Source organism: Poecilia reticulata, linkage group LG3 (genome assembly GCF_000633615.1).
Source record: "Poecilia reticulata strain Guanapo linkage group LG3, Guppy_female_1.0+MT, whole genome shotgun sequence".
In the NCBI taxonomy this organism is placed as follows: domain Eukaryota; kingdom Metazoa; phylum Chordata; class Actinopteri; order Cyprinodontiformes; family Poeciliidae; genus Poecilia; species Poecilia reticulata.
Genome location: NC_024333.1, coordinates 24,787,185 through 24,800,899, shown reverse-complemented (window position 1 = coordinate 24,800,899; position 13,715 = coordinate 24,787,185). Strand labels below are relative to the sequence as shown.

General features: G+C 40.2%; 1 protein-coding gene across 7 annotated transcripts in view; it reads right to left on the bottom strand.

The window, feature by feature from the left end:
* Positions 1-13,715, bottom strand: part of chd9 (chromodomain helicase DNA binding protein 9) — a 90,100-nt gene that overhangs the window by 13,336 nt on the left and 63,049 nt on the right. For all 7 annotated transcript variants that reach the window (XM_008405563.2, XM_017304000.1, XM_017304002.1 and 4 more), the window contains 13 exons: positions 13,136-13,312; positions 12,903-13,046; positions 12,298-12,553; positions 10,563-10,773; positions 9,246-9,441; positions 8,954-9,136; positions 7,156-7,341; positions 6,551-6,661; positions 6,243-6,439; positions 5,360-5,559; positions 5,098-5,257; positions 1,338-1,427; positions 97-200 (listed from right to left, as the gene is read on the bottom strand). In XM_008405563.2, the coding sequence (XP_008403785.1) occupies positions 97-200; positions 1,338-1,427; positions 5,098-5,257; positions 5,360-5,559; positions 6,243-6,439; positions 6,551-6,661; positions 7,156-7,341; positions 8,954-9,136; positions 9,246-9,441; positions 10,563-10,773; positions 12,298-12,553; positions 12,903-13,046; positions 13,136-13,312 (2,215 nt within the window). The remainder of the gene's footprint in view (positions 1-96; positions 201-1,337; positions 1,428-5,097; positions 5,258-5,359; positions 5,560-6,242; positions 6,440-6,550; positions 6,662-7,155; positions 7,342-8,953; positions 9,137-9,245; positions 9,442-10,562; positions 10,774-12,297; positions 12,554-12,902; positions 13,047-13,135; positions 13,313-13,715) is intronic.

The window sequence follows — 13,715 nt, the reverse complement described above, 5'->3', positions numbered from 1 at the left end:
CTACAACGCTAATTCTTGCAAAATTTTGGTAAATAAGTTAGAGGATTTTTATTTTCACAAATAGTATTTCCTATTGAGTTCTATTCATTTTCTCACCGTGCTTAAAGACACCAAGCAGCAGACATTTATCGGCGACTGCATCCCACCAGAGGGCTGGCAGCTCTGAGTGGTCCGGGTCCGGTACCCAGATCTTTACCTCACTGTGTGATATAAGGAGAGGAAGATGTTGGAAAACTATCCACATAGAGAAACAAACACAAACTAGTGCATTTTAATACATTTTAATATCTTTTAAACTATTGCATACAGAGTAATAATTGGGGGAAACCAATAGACCTAGACTAGCAGATCATCAGTGACTATAAAACTTCACACTGGACCTGAAGCAGACTGGACTCTGTGTCTTGCCACTCTTCCTCCAGACGCAGCTACTTTGATTACCAAACAAAATGCAAAAAATCTTTCCTACAGAAGTCATTGCTTATGCAAGTTTTTCAACTCCACTTTTATCTTCCAAGCAATTTTCCAGTAATATACTTGAACACAACATTCTCTGAACAGTCAGCTGTCACCCTTTATATGGAAACTGTCCCTTTTTGTCTGAGAACAACTGTCAAGTCATATTTAATTGTCCAATTTTCTGACATGAATTGGAATTAACAAAAATAATCGGTTAAAATTTTTATGTAATGAATCTGTGGTGGTTTAACTTTTTATATACAATTTTGTTGAAATGCTTATTTCTATTTAAGTGCTGATTTTTTGTTAAGTTGTTCAGAACTTAAGTCGTTTTTATCATGTTGCCTCAATTTGCTGCTGATAAAAAGACTAACCCATTGCAGAGATTTTTTATTAATCCCACAACACAAAATAAGCCTCAACTCCTACTTTTTACAGTCAACTGTGGTTTCAAAAAGCCCACTTTAATGTTGAACACATCCAAACTAATTCCCCAGCAGGGGGTGCTGTGCATCCACTACAAAGAATATTATGAATGTATTTCTACCTTCAACCAGTTGATATCAGATGCAAATGCACACATGTCCAACCCAGAGAAAAAAAAACTACTTCAACATTAAGGTTGCTTCAAACTAAAGCTGTTGGCTTTAAGCAGCTTTACTGTCATCTTTGTAAATATTTGAAATCTAAACAGTCCATTTGACATAAACTTCAGCTTTGTGTGTAAAGTTAATTAGCAGTGCTGTGATTTAGGACAGTTTCTGCTTCTTTTGTATATAAATTTGTTTTAAAAGTCCCACACAAAGTTCAGTGAGAGATAATTTATTTGAGAGGAGGCATCTGAGCTGGACATCTGAATATGCTGAAGATGAGCTCACCTGGAGTCCCCGCCGTCTAGCACCGTCTGGGCCTGACTTCCTATCACCTCTTGTTTCAGGTAGTAGAGCATTCTGACCCGGAGCAGCACCCTGCAGAGAGAAAACCCGGCTGGTCACAACAAAGCCCCGTCCACCCACAAAACGCTGAGAAAGCAGATCCAGCACACCCATTCGCACACACAGACACCTGCTAAATACAATGCAAATGAGCGAAATGTGTGATAATCGAGCTGTAATCCAAAGCTTGTACTGTACAGTCACAGTCCAGCAATTTTACTGCTGTACTCCCACATTCAAATCAAAAATACATCTTAATTTCTCCCTTATCTGATCAGGTAAAATTTAAGCGTTTAAGCAACACTGAATAAGAAAACAGTGTGATCAATTGACGTGGTGAAACAGTTGAGACAACATCGTAAAACAGCAGCATCTCTCTGCAGCTGTCTTGTGGAGAGGAAGGCTGGGAAGTTAAGGCTGACAAGCCAGAGACAGCGTGACTCACAGGGGAGACATTAGCTCTATAATGCATGATCGCACATCACAGACGTCAGCTTGGAGTGGAGAAGAGCTGAAGTGGTGGGAACTGTGGAGTGCCAATCTACATTATAAAACTGGCATGATATGAGAAGGTTTTTTTCCCAGATGCAGAAAAAATATGACCACTTAAAAATGATTTTAAAGTCCATCTTGATGTTTTTTGGGAAAATGTGATGTTGAGATTTCATAATCTCAACATCGCATTCTAAAAAAAACAAACTTTTTTTTTAGAATGCCAATGAAGTTTAATCCTTCCTATGTGCAAACATTTAAATTTAGTTGGAGCGTATATATGTAAAGAAGATATTAAAAAAAAAGTGACTTGTATGTAAAAAAAACAAACAAATTTCAATACTTTCTGGACAACAGAAAGCAGAAATAGAAATCAGTATTCAAAAGAACCTTTTAAACTTTTATTTCTGATCCTGTTGCATTTATTAGGGTAAATATTAAGGCTCCAACCACACTTCTTTCAAAAAACACTGTAAGCTTTGTTTTGCCACACAGTAAAGCCATGAAGAAAAACTAGACTCCTCCTTGTTAGGTCGAGGTGGCATGGCAGGCTTGAAGTGAACCCTCTGGTAAACCTCTAAGAGAGGTAATCACAGAGCTGAGTTAGTGAGAACAAGTGAAGAGAGGGAAGGCGTAGGCAGTGGTCTGCTTTAGAGAAGAGTACTCCTCCCACTAGTTATTTCTGCAATGCCGACTTCACATACAGCGCAAACATCTGTAGAAATTCAAGACAAAAATTTAGCAAAATATCTCAGTCAGATTAAAATAAAAACAGCTCAAGCTGAACCGTTTCAAATCTTGTCACATTTCTTAATTGGACTTGCTTCTCATGTGTGACCTTGGTCTCAACTTTTTTGCTCCCTCTCTAGGTTTTGTCCCCGTATTCAGCTCCATCTACCCTGCCATTGACTCAGACCAGCTTCCTTGTTTATAATCTAGAAAAGAAAGCCCACAGCATCATGATGCCACCACCATGCTTCACCATGGGAAAGGTGTGTACAGGGTTAAGTGAAGTGTTAATTCGCCTTCGCACGCAGCATTTTACATGTAGCTCAGAAAATCTTTTTATTTTGGTGTTATTGGACTAGAGCCCATTCTTGCACATTTACTATGTGCAAAAATGGGACATGGCAGTGATGATCTTTAAACTGTTTTTATTAACAATAGCCATATCCATAAAAGCCATGTTTGTAGAGGGGCACAACAAATAAGTTTTCCTGTTGACTGATTCTCCCATATAAGCTGTGGATATCTGCAGCTCCACTAGAGTAACTATGGGCGGCTGATTTTCTCATTTAGACTTCGATTACCCACTCTTCAGGTGACAGAGTCAACACCGCGACTATGAAATGTACAGAATGTGGATACCGTTTTATAACCCAAGTCTGCTTTTGACGGTCTTGAACTTTTTTTCACATTTTGTTAGGCGTTTGGGACTTTACCGCCTACCCAGGTAAAGTCCCTCTGGTGATGGAAAACATGAAAACAGCACAGCGAACCTCACCAAAACATTCTGTATCATTTAGTGGAAACTATTCATTACAAACTTCTGAGTCCTTCATAAAGCAGTTGTATTTATACTGAAATAAAAGTACTCCTTTTCCTACCTAGGTGACTTCTAACAGCAATTGAATGTGTAATAATTTATAACGGGGTATCACTGTAAACAAGGATAAGTAAAAATTTTTAAGGCTTTTATTTGTAAAAACAAAAATCATTCCCAAAAATAATTTCCTTTCTACTTCAATCAAGTGCTTGTCTGTCACATAAAATCCCAATAAAATACACTCAAGTTTGCCAATGTCCAAGGTCCAACAGTGTTTCTCGGCAAACATTAGCGTCATCCACTATGGAGAGCTATCTCTGTTAGTTCAGAGCTGAACTGAATGGCTCCCTCCCCCTTTCGGTGTTGACTAGAGCCGCCCAGGACCAGCTGCCTCTTCCTCTGCCTGTCAGTGTAGCCCTTCATCAAGTCTCTCTCAAGCCTTTGTTAGTGGGTGGCGTCTGGGTGACACAGTTCATCCTGAGAGGCTGCAGAGGAACTCTACACAGCTGTAAGCAGCCTTTCCAAAACAAATAAGACAAGCACGTCTGACAAAAGAGGCATGTATGAAATCCTTCATGCTCAGATGTTGTTTTAGCGTCCAACATAAAAAAAAATTGAACAAGTTTTCTGTCTTTTTTTTTGGTAAATTTAGGAATCAGATTTTTTTTAAGTGCTGTAAAAGATCTGCTTTGTGATTCCAGGTATAATCTTGATGTTCATTTATTTTAAATTATCAGAAAGAAATACATTATATATATTTTTTGCCACACAGGAGTCATGTGCTTCTGTAAACCTGCCACCCCTGCTGAGGACACCAGCGAACCCTTCAACCCCAGACCACCAGTCACATTCCAGGTCCTCTGACTGAGAATGCACAAGTCAGCAAACTCTGCAGAGCGTGCGTCCCCAACTGCCTGCCCGGCATGTCACACATCACACAATCACGAGATTCAGCACTACTGGACAAAGACACAATGGAGAACTTTCTATGGAAGCTGCAGAGCTCTGCACCCAAAGCTCACTGGGCAAATGAATCCATCCCGAAGAGAAGCGACACTTTATTTAGCTTTTATATATCAAACAAACGTTTCAATAATAGCCATCTTCTCACCTCTGGCTTAAAATAAAAAAGATCTATGATGGCCATTAGCTGGTCTGAAGTTTAATAAGATTCTAACAGAGCCGCTATTTTTGATGCTATCCACGTTTGTTAATCAATCAGTAAGCTGTCAGCTCCAACAGACGTTGGAGTGCTTCCTAATTACTGTGGCTTGGCAGTGCCCCCGTTAAAATCTGAGCCACATGCAAATTGTATTTTTATTCACTTAGCCTCCATTCTATTAGAAATAAATGGAGACAATCGCAGTTAGGAGAGAATAATCACCACCTGCTAGTTACTATAATGGCTTAAAGGCTTAAACATGAAGAACAAACACTTTCTCACCCAGAAGGGAGAAAAATTACCCAGCAATAGACGGTCAAAATGAGTTATCTGCTACAAAACATCAAAACTCTTTCATCGATGAAGATAAAGGCTTAACCACTCTACGCCTATTACAAAGAATCAAATGTGTCAAAGTACACTTTGTTGGATAAAGTATTAAAATTTCTACAAAGTTGTGTGTAAAATATTTATAAATGCTTGAAGCGCAGCGGAACACCTACTTGTTGCAATGATGTTTCAGATGCTTCTTGTAGCCGTCGTCCTGCAGCATGTGCTCAGGGTTGTGTTTCCGGAGCCACTCAGCTTTGTGGATGTCAAAAGAACTAGTTTGGGTCTTCATCTTTTTGCCTTTTCTGCCCCTAGGTACTGGGGCAGACAGGCCTAGAGGGAGAAAAATGAGAAAACATTTTATGCTCCAGTGAGGGGTAAAAGGTTTAGTTTTAGGATAAGATCAGTTAATAAAATTAAACGGAAAACACTCACCGAGGTGATTCTGCAGCTCCTTGGTGCGGCCGTCTTCACTCGGCGCTATGAGGTCCCACATGAAGCTCTTTATTTTATCATCGCCCCGATAATGGACCAGGCAGTAAGCTAGAAGGGCTCTGCAGATGGACTCCACGTCCCACTCAGTCAGCTGCTTCTTAAAGCGACCGTGGTTGAGGATGTCTTTCCATCGACCCCATCTGGAAAAATAAAAAGCCAGAAAAACATTTTGAAAATGAAAATGTTTCTTAAGTCAAACTGCTCTGGTGGGAAATTCAATTCAAGTAAAAAATGTAATAGAAAATATGTATTGCAATAACTGAATAATAGAAGTGTAACTTGTTATATTTGTTACAGACCGAGTAATACAGGTTGAGTGTTTATTTCTGTTAATTTTACTGAATGTGGCCCACAATCAAAGAAAACCTGTCAGAACTGCTGACTTAAAATAAAAAAATACTACATTCCATTTATAGAGTGATTACTCTGAGCATTTCAATGGAAAATTGAGTGCAAGGTAAAACTGGTAGAAAAGAGAGCACACTCAAAAGGGTAACCTCAGCTTTGAGGATATTCTGTAACAAAGTCCATTCAAGAGTTTGATAAAGTTTGATTCAGGTGAAAACCTGGAGTAGAGCCGCCAAACATCTTTGCCGTCTCACTTATTTTCAGGTGAAAGAAATTATTTTAGAAATCAAGTTTCCAGAGTTTAGAGAGAAAGTGAGCAAGGTTCTTAATATCCAGTGTGAAAGTTCAAATGGTTTTGGGAGTCGTGTTATATCCTGGCCAAAGACATTAGCTCTCTGTGTTTTTGCAGCCATCAGATCAACAGAAATGCCAGTGAATATCAAAGAACCTAATCAAACACTTGTGTTGAACTCACCCGTATACAAGCAAATTCTTCTCCACTCTGAAGCACTCTGTCCGGCCGTAATTGTTGAGGCGATCGTTTCTTCTGAGCTTGGGCTTGGTCTCATCGCTGTCACTTTCACCCTCTGACAGCTCTGCCAACTCGTCTTTGGTGGCACTGAAAGGTCTCGTCTGCTTTCTTACACGAGGAGTGTCGATCACTAAGCTGTTCTGTGGTGGAGAGGACGATATGTTTTCAGGAAATCCACATTCTAGGTTTACTCAACACTGTCCAAGTAAAGGCTTATCTTTATTAAATCTGCATTGTAGTGCGGCCCTTACTCTGCCATTGACCATATCCATATCAATGTCAGCTTTCTTGGCCCACTTGTCCCAGAAATTAGGGTCATCCAGAGAGATGTCTGTGCGGTTTCCAGATGCTACAAAACTGGCCTGAAGGCACAAGCAAAGTTAATTTGAACATACTTTTCAGATTTATTGCTGATTCAGGATCAAAATCTGGCAAATTATACAAGAATTGGAAGAGAGTATGACTAGAAGTGCACCAGTCAATCAGTCAATTTATCAGTGATAGGCAGGTCAACAGAAAAAGGTGATATCTTCAGATTTACGAAATGCATTAAGACCAACCCCAACTATCATCTTTGGTCTTTACAGCATTAACTTTGACTCACTTTTTTGCATAAATGATATTGTAATTTCTCAATTTTCTGTTGAATTGCATACTACTCCCTCTATCATAGAACTTGCATCACATTTTTTCTCTTATGCTTTAATACTTAAAATCAGTATTGGTCAAAAGTGGAATCAGTCTTAAAGAACATTAAAAAATTGTACAAGCCAGTAAAAGTCTGACTGGTGAATCTCTGAAGGTGATATATATTTATTATTTGTACTGAAACATTTTTCTCCCTAGTATTGTTTACCTTGGCAAAAGTGGATCCTCGTCCCTCAGACTCAATTGTGATGGTCTTCGTCCTACGCTGGAGGATCTGGTCAATGTCCTCCTCACAGAATTTAGCCCCTTCGTCTTCCTCATCCATGATGGCTCCATAGGCGCCACGTCGCAACAGATCCTCAATCTCTTTCTTGGACAACTGCTGCTGTGCAGCCTAAAGAAAGAATGCTCAGTTATTGTAAATAAATTCACAAATGCATTTTGTTATTTACAACAAGGCACTGAAAAAAAGTGTCACCAAGAGAATCAAAACACACATCCAAGTGCACACATGTTGGATTGTTTAGAAATCTGCAGCCCCTGATGTAACCCCAGCTGCTGTTTGGTATGCAAATATGCTGAGCCGACCAGATGAAGAAAAACAACTCATCCTCCATATAGTTCATTTAATTCTCAAAGGGACTCAAACTGCAGCTCAACATCCACCTACACTCTACACACACTGCTGACACACTCCCTCATAAACAGATTAAACTAATAGGATCAGTTACACAGTGAGAAAATTTCAGCAGTGACCCTCATGGTTTACTTTTTTTGACTAACTTGACATATTAACTGTTTTCCATATTTTCTGGTCTATTTAAGTATTAAGAAACATTACATTTACATTTATTTTAAAATATTGAAAATTTAAGCTTTTCATTTTATGTTACAACCACAAACCTCAATGTATTTTAATAGGATTGTAGGAGGTAAAACACCACAGTAGCACATAATTGTGAAGTGGGAGGAAAGCTATAGAAGGTTTTTACATATTTTACAAATAAAAAAAATAAATCAGAAAAGCACCGTGTGCAAAGGTATCTGTCCACTTTACTTCGATGTCCCAAAATAAATTCCAGTGAAACATATTGCCTTCACACGTAACCTTCAGTTTTAAGTAGGTAGAAGTTATAAAACAGTATCCCAAACCTTGGACATCTCACAAAGTTCTGTTCAAGCCATTTTCCAGAAATAGATTGAGAATGGCACATCTGCAAACCTACCAAAACATTGCAACTAAAATGACATTGATGGCATGAATCAGAGCGGCAGCCAAGAGGTCTGTGGTAACCGTGGAGACACAGCAGGGATCCACAGCTCAAGTGGGAAAATCTGTTGACAGGACAACTAGTAATCATGGATTCAACAAATGTGGCCTTTATGAAAGAGTTCCTTGAAGAGAACCCAGTGTTGGCACGAAGTCTGGTAGAGTTTGCTTGAAAGATTGTCACATTCAGGTAGGAGACGTGGCAAACTGGAACAGGTGATTTAGTCAGATGGGAACAAAATTCTAACTTGGCCTACATGCAAAATCACATGTGGAGAACGAAAACTAACACTACACATCACCCTGAACACACCATCTTAAAAGTGAAACAATACGGTGCGGATACTTTTCTTTCAACAGAGCCAGTGTTGGTCAGTGTGGAGCTAAATACAGGAAAATGAAGTAGGGAAACATTGTTAGAGGTAGCAAAAAAATTAAGACTTGGGTAAAGGTTCACCTTCCAGCAGGACAATAACCATAAACATACACCTCGAACTTCAGTAGAACTGTTTAAATAAACGCAAATCCATGTGGCAAATGGCCCAGTCAAAGTAAAGCTCCTATTCCAGTTGCAAATCTGTGGCAAGAACTGAAAATTGAAAAATAATTATCCTTCACAATTTCACAAAGTTGGTTTTTATAACAGTAAAAGGTCATGAAAGCTTTTGCAAGGCACTGTATAGTAAGCAGCTGCATGGTTTAAACATTTTATAATCGAGATAACTCATCGTCTCACCCCTCCTCCTGTGCCTCCTCCAAGACTGTTGTCACGGCCACTCATGCTCTGCAGCACTGCTTTGTCCAGTCCCAGCTTCAGGCTGGCACGGTCGAACATTTCTCGCTCGTACGAGTTCCTGGTGATAAGACGGTACACCTTCACCGCCTTGTTCTGACCGATTCGATGACAGCGAGCCTGAGCCTAGAGGCAAAACAAATGGGTAAACATGTACTCAAGGCAACAACAAAAAAAAGCTAAACTGTACTTTTAACTTGTTCTTAGTATAATATTCATAGGTAGATATTTTTACCTGCAGGTCGTTTTGAGGGTTCCAGTCAGAGTCAAAGATGATGCAGGTGTCTGCTGCGGTCAGGTTGATGCCCAGGCCGCCAGCTCTCGTACACAGAAGGAAAACAAAGCGGTCCGAGTCGGGCTTACTGAAGCGGTCTATGGCAGCCTGTCGCAGGTTCCCACGAACGCGTCCATCGATTCGCTCATACAAGTACCTACAGGCAAAGCGAACACAATTAAACCATGATATAAACTTTATTAATGCTTTCCCTACGACCTTCATCAACAGACTTTGAATGTACCCAAACTCTGGTTTTATTTTAAACTGTTTTTAACTGGAGAAGCAATCTCAAACCGTGCTTCTTCAAAGAGCGGTTGCGCTCTTTCACAGCGCGGCCATCCTCACCCCCTCCCACGTCCGAACCCTCTTCCCTCCCTGGAGAAATCCACTTCCACTCTGGTGAAACCTCACAGACTCTCCAGTTTGTCTGATGTGGTGGAACCCCGAGGGCATCTGTAACCTGCTACTGAACCCTGTCCGAGGTCGGAGATGCTCGGCTCCTCACATGCTTACAACCGTTTCAGGTTTGCTCCACATTCTGGCGTAAAGCCAGAGCAACGAGAGAGAGAAAGGAAGGCGAGGAGACATAAAACCAATCAGAAGATGCTGAGGAAAAACATTTTTTTTTTTTAAATCTGTAAGCAAGAAAGTGGAAAACCAGAAGAGAAGAGGCATACACCCAGACTCTCGGCTATAAATTGTAAATTCTTAAACGGTTTTATATTTTACAGCCATGAACCCATTTCAGGTTTTAAGGAGACTTCAGAGCTATACCAAAGACATCACATAACAGAAACATCACCCACCCACACAGTTTAAGGCAAACAAGATAACAGCTTATGATGCTTTGATTTAAAAGCTTATACTGAAACTCTACAAATCAGTGTTCAGATAATTGTCAGTCATTATCAACAGCTCCTGTTGATGCATTATGGAGTAAAACACTTCTAATACTGAGGCCTGTTTTCAGAATGTAAACAATTTTTAAAAAAGGGTGATTTTATACAAATCGTTATTGGAAATCTTCATGAAAGCGAGAATAATGAATTTTAAAATGTTTGTACTATAATTCTAGTTCAGGTGTTCAGTGTTTATCCATCCCTCTGCATTTATATTCTTGCCTCCTGTGACTCGTAGACAACAATCCAACGCTAACGCCATCTCTTCTTCTCTACAAGAAGCCATTTAAGTTGCTCCATAAATTTAACATATTTTTCCTCCTAAAATGTAGTGAACAGTGTGAAGAGCAGCCCTGTTACATTCAACAGACGTTACCTTTTCTGAATGAGGTAGTCTTCCAAGATATCCAGACAGCGCACCATTTGGGAGAAGATGAGCACCTTATGGCCTCCTGCTTTCATCTTGGGCAGCAGTTTGTCAATGAGGACCAACTTTCCAGCAGACTGCACCATCGCCTGCAGGTGAAAGTCAGCGGCAGTGGGATTGTGTACTTCCCTGAAATCCTCCAGGATCTTCTCTTCCGCCCCTAAAGTGGCAAAGACACAAATCTGTCAGCAATGCTGTATTTAACATGCTTAAGTTTCATTTCTTCTAATGATTCAACTCAGTTTATCCCTGAAATCCAGATAAGACACAGGATGTGCCGTACCTGGCACATTTTTGGGGGGCAAAAAAAAATGTGTGGGCTTGAGCAAAAACACAAGACATACTTGAACCTTGGCATATTTTGTCACTTGGGATTTCATGAAATAGACCAACACAAAGTGGTATATAATTGTAAAATGGAAAAAGATAATTGTAAAGGGCTTAAGACAAGATTTGTTGTGAATTAGCACTACACAAATAGCCTGAATTGAATAAAAACACATTCAAACAGTTATTATTTTTACAAATAAAAATGAGAAAAGTTGAGGAGCATTGAGAAAAGTTCAGTATTGAGCCCCCAGTATTGAATCCATCTCAGTGTCAGCAACTGCCTTCAGAAGCCACCTAATTAGTAAACTAAGTCCATCTGTTTTCAATTTAATCTTAGTATACATACAGCTGCTCTGTGAAGGCCTCAGAGGTTTGTTAGAGAACATTAGTGAACAAATAGCATGATGAGCAGAAACACAGCATATAGGTCAGAGCAAACATGGAGAAGTTCAAAGCAGAGTTAGACTATAAAACCATAACCAAAGCTTTAAACATCTCAGAGCGTTGTTTAATTTATCACCCAAAAATGGAAAGAGTGTGACCGATGGCAGAGCAAGGCATGATTATCTGCGTAAACTAGCCAGGGAATAAAAGGAGAGCATTAATCTGAGAAGCAGCAATGAGGCCAATTGTGACTCTGCAGAGATCTACAGTTCAGGATGGAGAATCTGTCAGAAGAGTGGTAAGAAGTTACCTATTAATAGAAAGTCACATGCAATCAACCACAAGTCATGTGTAAAAACTGTAAAAATGTAAAAGAAGATGCTCTGGTCAAATGAGACAAAAACGACTTTTTGGGCTGAAATGGGAGGCTGTTCTTTAGCAACAGCCTCCATCCATCCATCCACCAGATGGATGGAGGAAAATAATCCTGGAAGAAAACTAGACAAAGGCTGGAAAAGGACTTGAAACAGAGAATCCAGAGCTATGAAGGAAAGGTGTAGATCAAAACATATTGATGTGCTAGAATGGCCCAGTCAAAATCCAGCATTAAGCCTATTAAGTCTTGTAGGCAAAAAACATGACAAAGATTCAGACACTCTCCCGCTCAGCTGATCAAGTTTGGGTAATTTTGAAAACAATGGGGACAAAATGTAGTAGTCAGACATTCAAAGTTCTACAATGTGTTGACTTATAAATGCATGAATGTTTTTATGAAAGAAAATCTATGCATCGTTTTCATTCAACTTCACAGTCATACTTTGTGTCGGTCTTCAATGAAATATATTAATATTTGTTACCATAATGTGAGAAAATGTTGAAAAGTTCTGGGCATTTTAACACTTTTGAAACAAACTGTAGATATTAGACGCCCTGAAATGTTGACAATCTTAGCAACTCAGTAATGACTTACCTTTGATGAGGTAGGGGTGGTTGCAACACTTTCTCAATTCCATCATGGTGTTGACCAGGTTGGGCATATTTGACTGGCCGGCTCCTTTAGCCAGGAAGGAGAAATTCTTTTCCAGGATGGCGCGATAGTATTTTTTCTGGATGTTGGTGAGCTCCACCTCAATGATGGTTTCCTCTTTGGGAGCCAACTTCTTCTCCACGTCTTCTTTCAAACGACGCAGCATCATGGGCTTCAGGATGCCCTGAAGCTTTTGCACCTGTGGGCCAAATGGGTCACACAGTGAAGCAGCTGCATGTGCACTAACAGGTGCAAGTTTAAAAATGCAGCATCATATGCACCGTTTTATTTTTTTTCCCGTTTATTCATATCTTTTACAAAAGATTATGTAGTGAAACTATGTCACTTCTAAGTATTAGGGTAAACATTTTCTGTGGCTTTTAGATCTGGTATCGCATGCTGAGTTCTTGCTGTTACAAATAATTCTAGGGGACTCCATGCTGAGAGACTGTGGGAGGAAAAACTACCTGCACTAAGCTGACAACTGATATATTTTTGGGAACACGGAGAAAAATATGATTTATGCTGTTCTATATCTGTGAGCTCACCTGCTCCTCTGTCTTGAGGTCACCAAACTCCTGCATGAAGTTGTTCTCAGAGGGGAAGCGTGCCGGCTCCAGGAAGTGGAGGAGACTAAAAAGCTCCTCCACTGTGTTTTGCAGAGGCGTACCCGTCAGTAGGACCTTGTGCTCCTTAAAGAGGAGGAAAAAAGCACCACAAATTAAAATTGTATTCAGCTTAAGCTGCAGAGCACTATTTTATTCTTGAATCATTTCCGCACCAGGTTCATGAGTTTGAAGCCCTCAAGCAGCTTGCAGTTCTTGTTCTTAAGACGATGGGCCTCGTCGATGATCACGCAGCGCCACTCAATGGCATTGAGCTCGGGACAGCCGCCCAGGATCATCTCAAACGTGGTGATCACAGCTTGGAACTTGTAGGCACCCCGAATCACGCGACCCTGAAACAAATGGATGGAACTTGTAATGCTTCAATCAGACCGACATCAGAACTGGCCATTTTTCTCTAAATTTGTTGTGAATTGGCATTGCGTAAATAAACTGAAGTGAACTGAAGCCATTTATTTTCTCCTTTTCTTTTGTGAGGAAATCATCTCTAGCAGAAGAAGTACATTGGCACCTGCATGTAGAGTCTTACTGCTGTTTATTTGTTGTCTGTCTGGGGAGGCTTTGCATTGCCACGCCTCTCCATTTGTATCCATTGCCTTGACAACAGCCCTCCAGAGATCCTCTGTTATCCTTTAGCTTTCCCCTCCCCTCCTCCAACAGCCAGCCAGCCGGCAGACGACTGGAGGAGCCACTCGTTCAGATATGCTTGAACAGCAATGACAGTGAGCTCCCCTT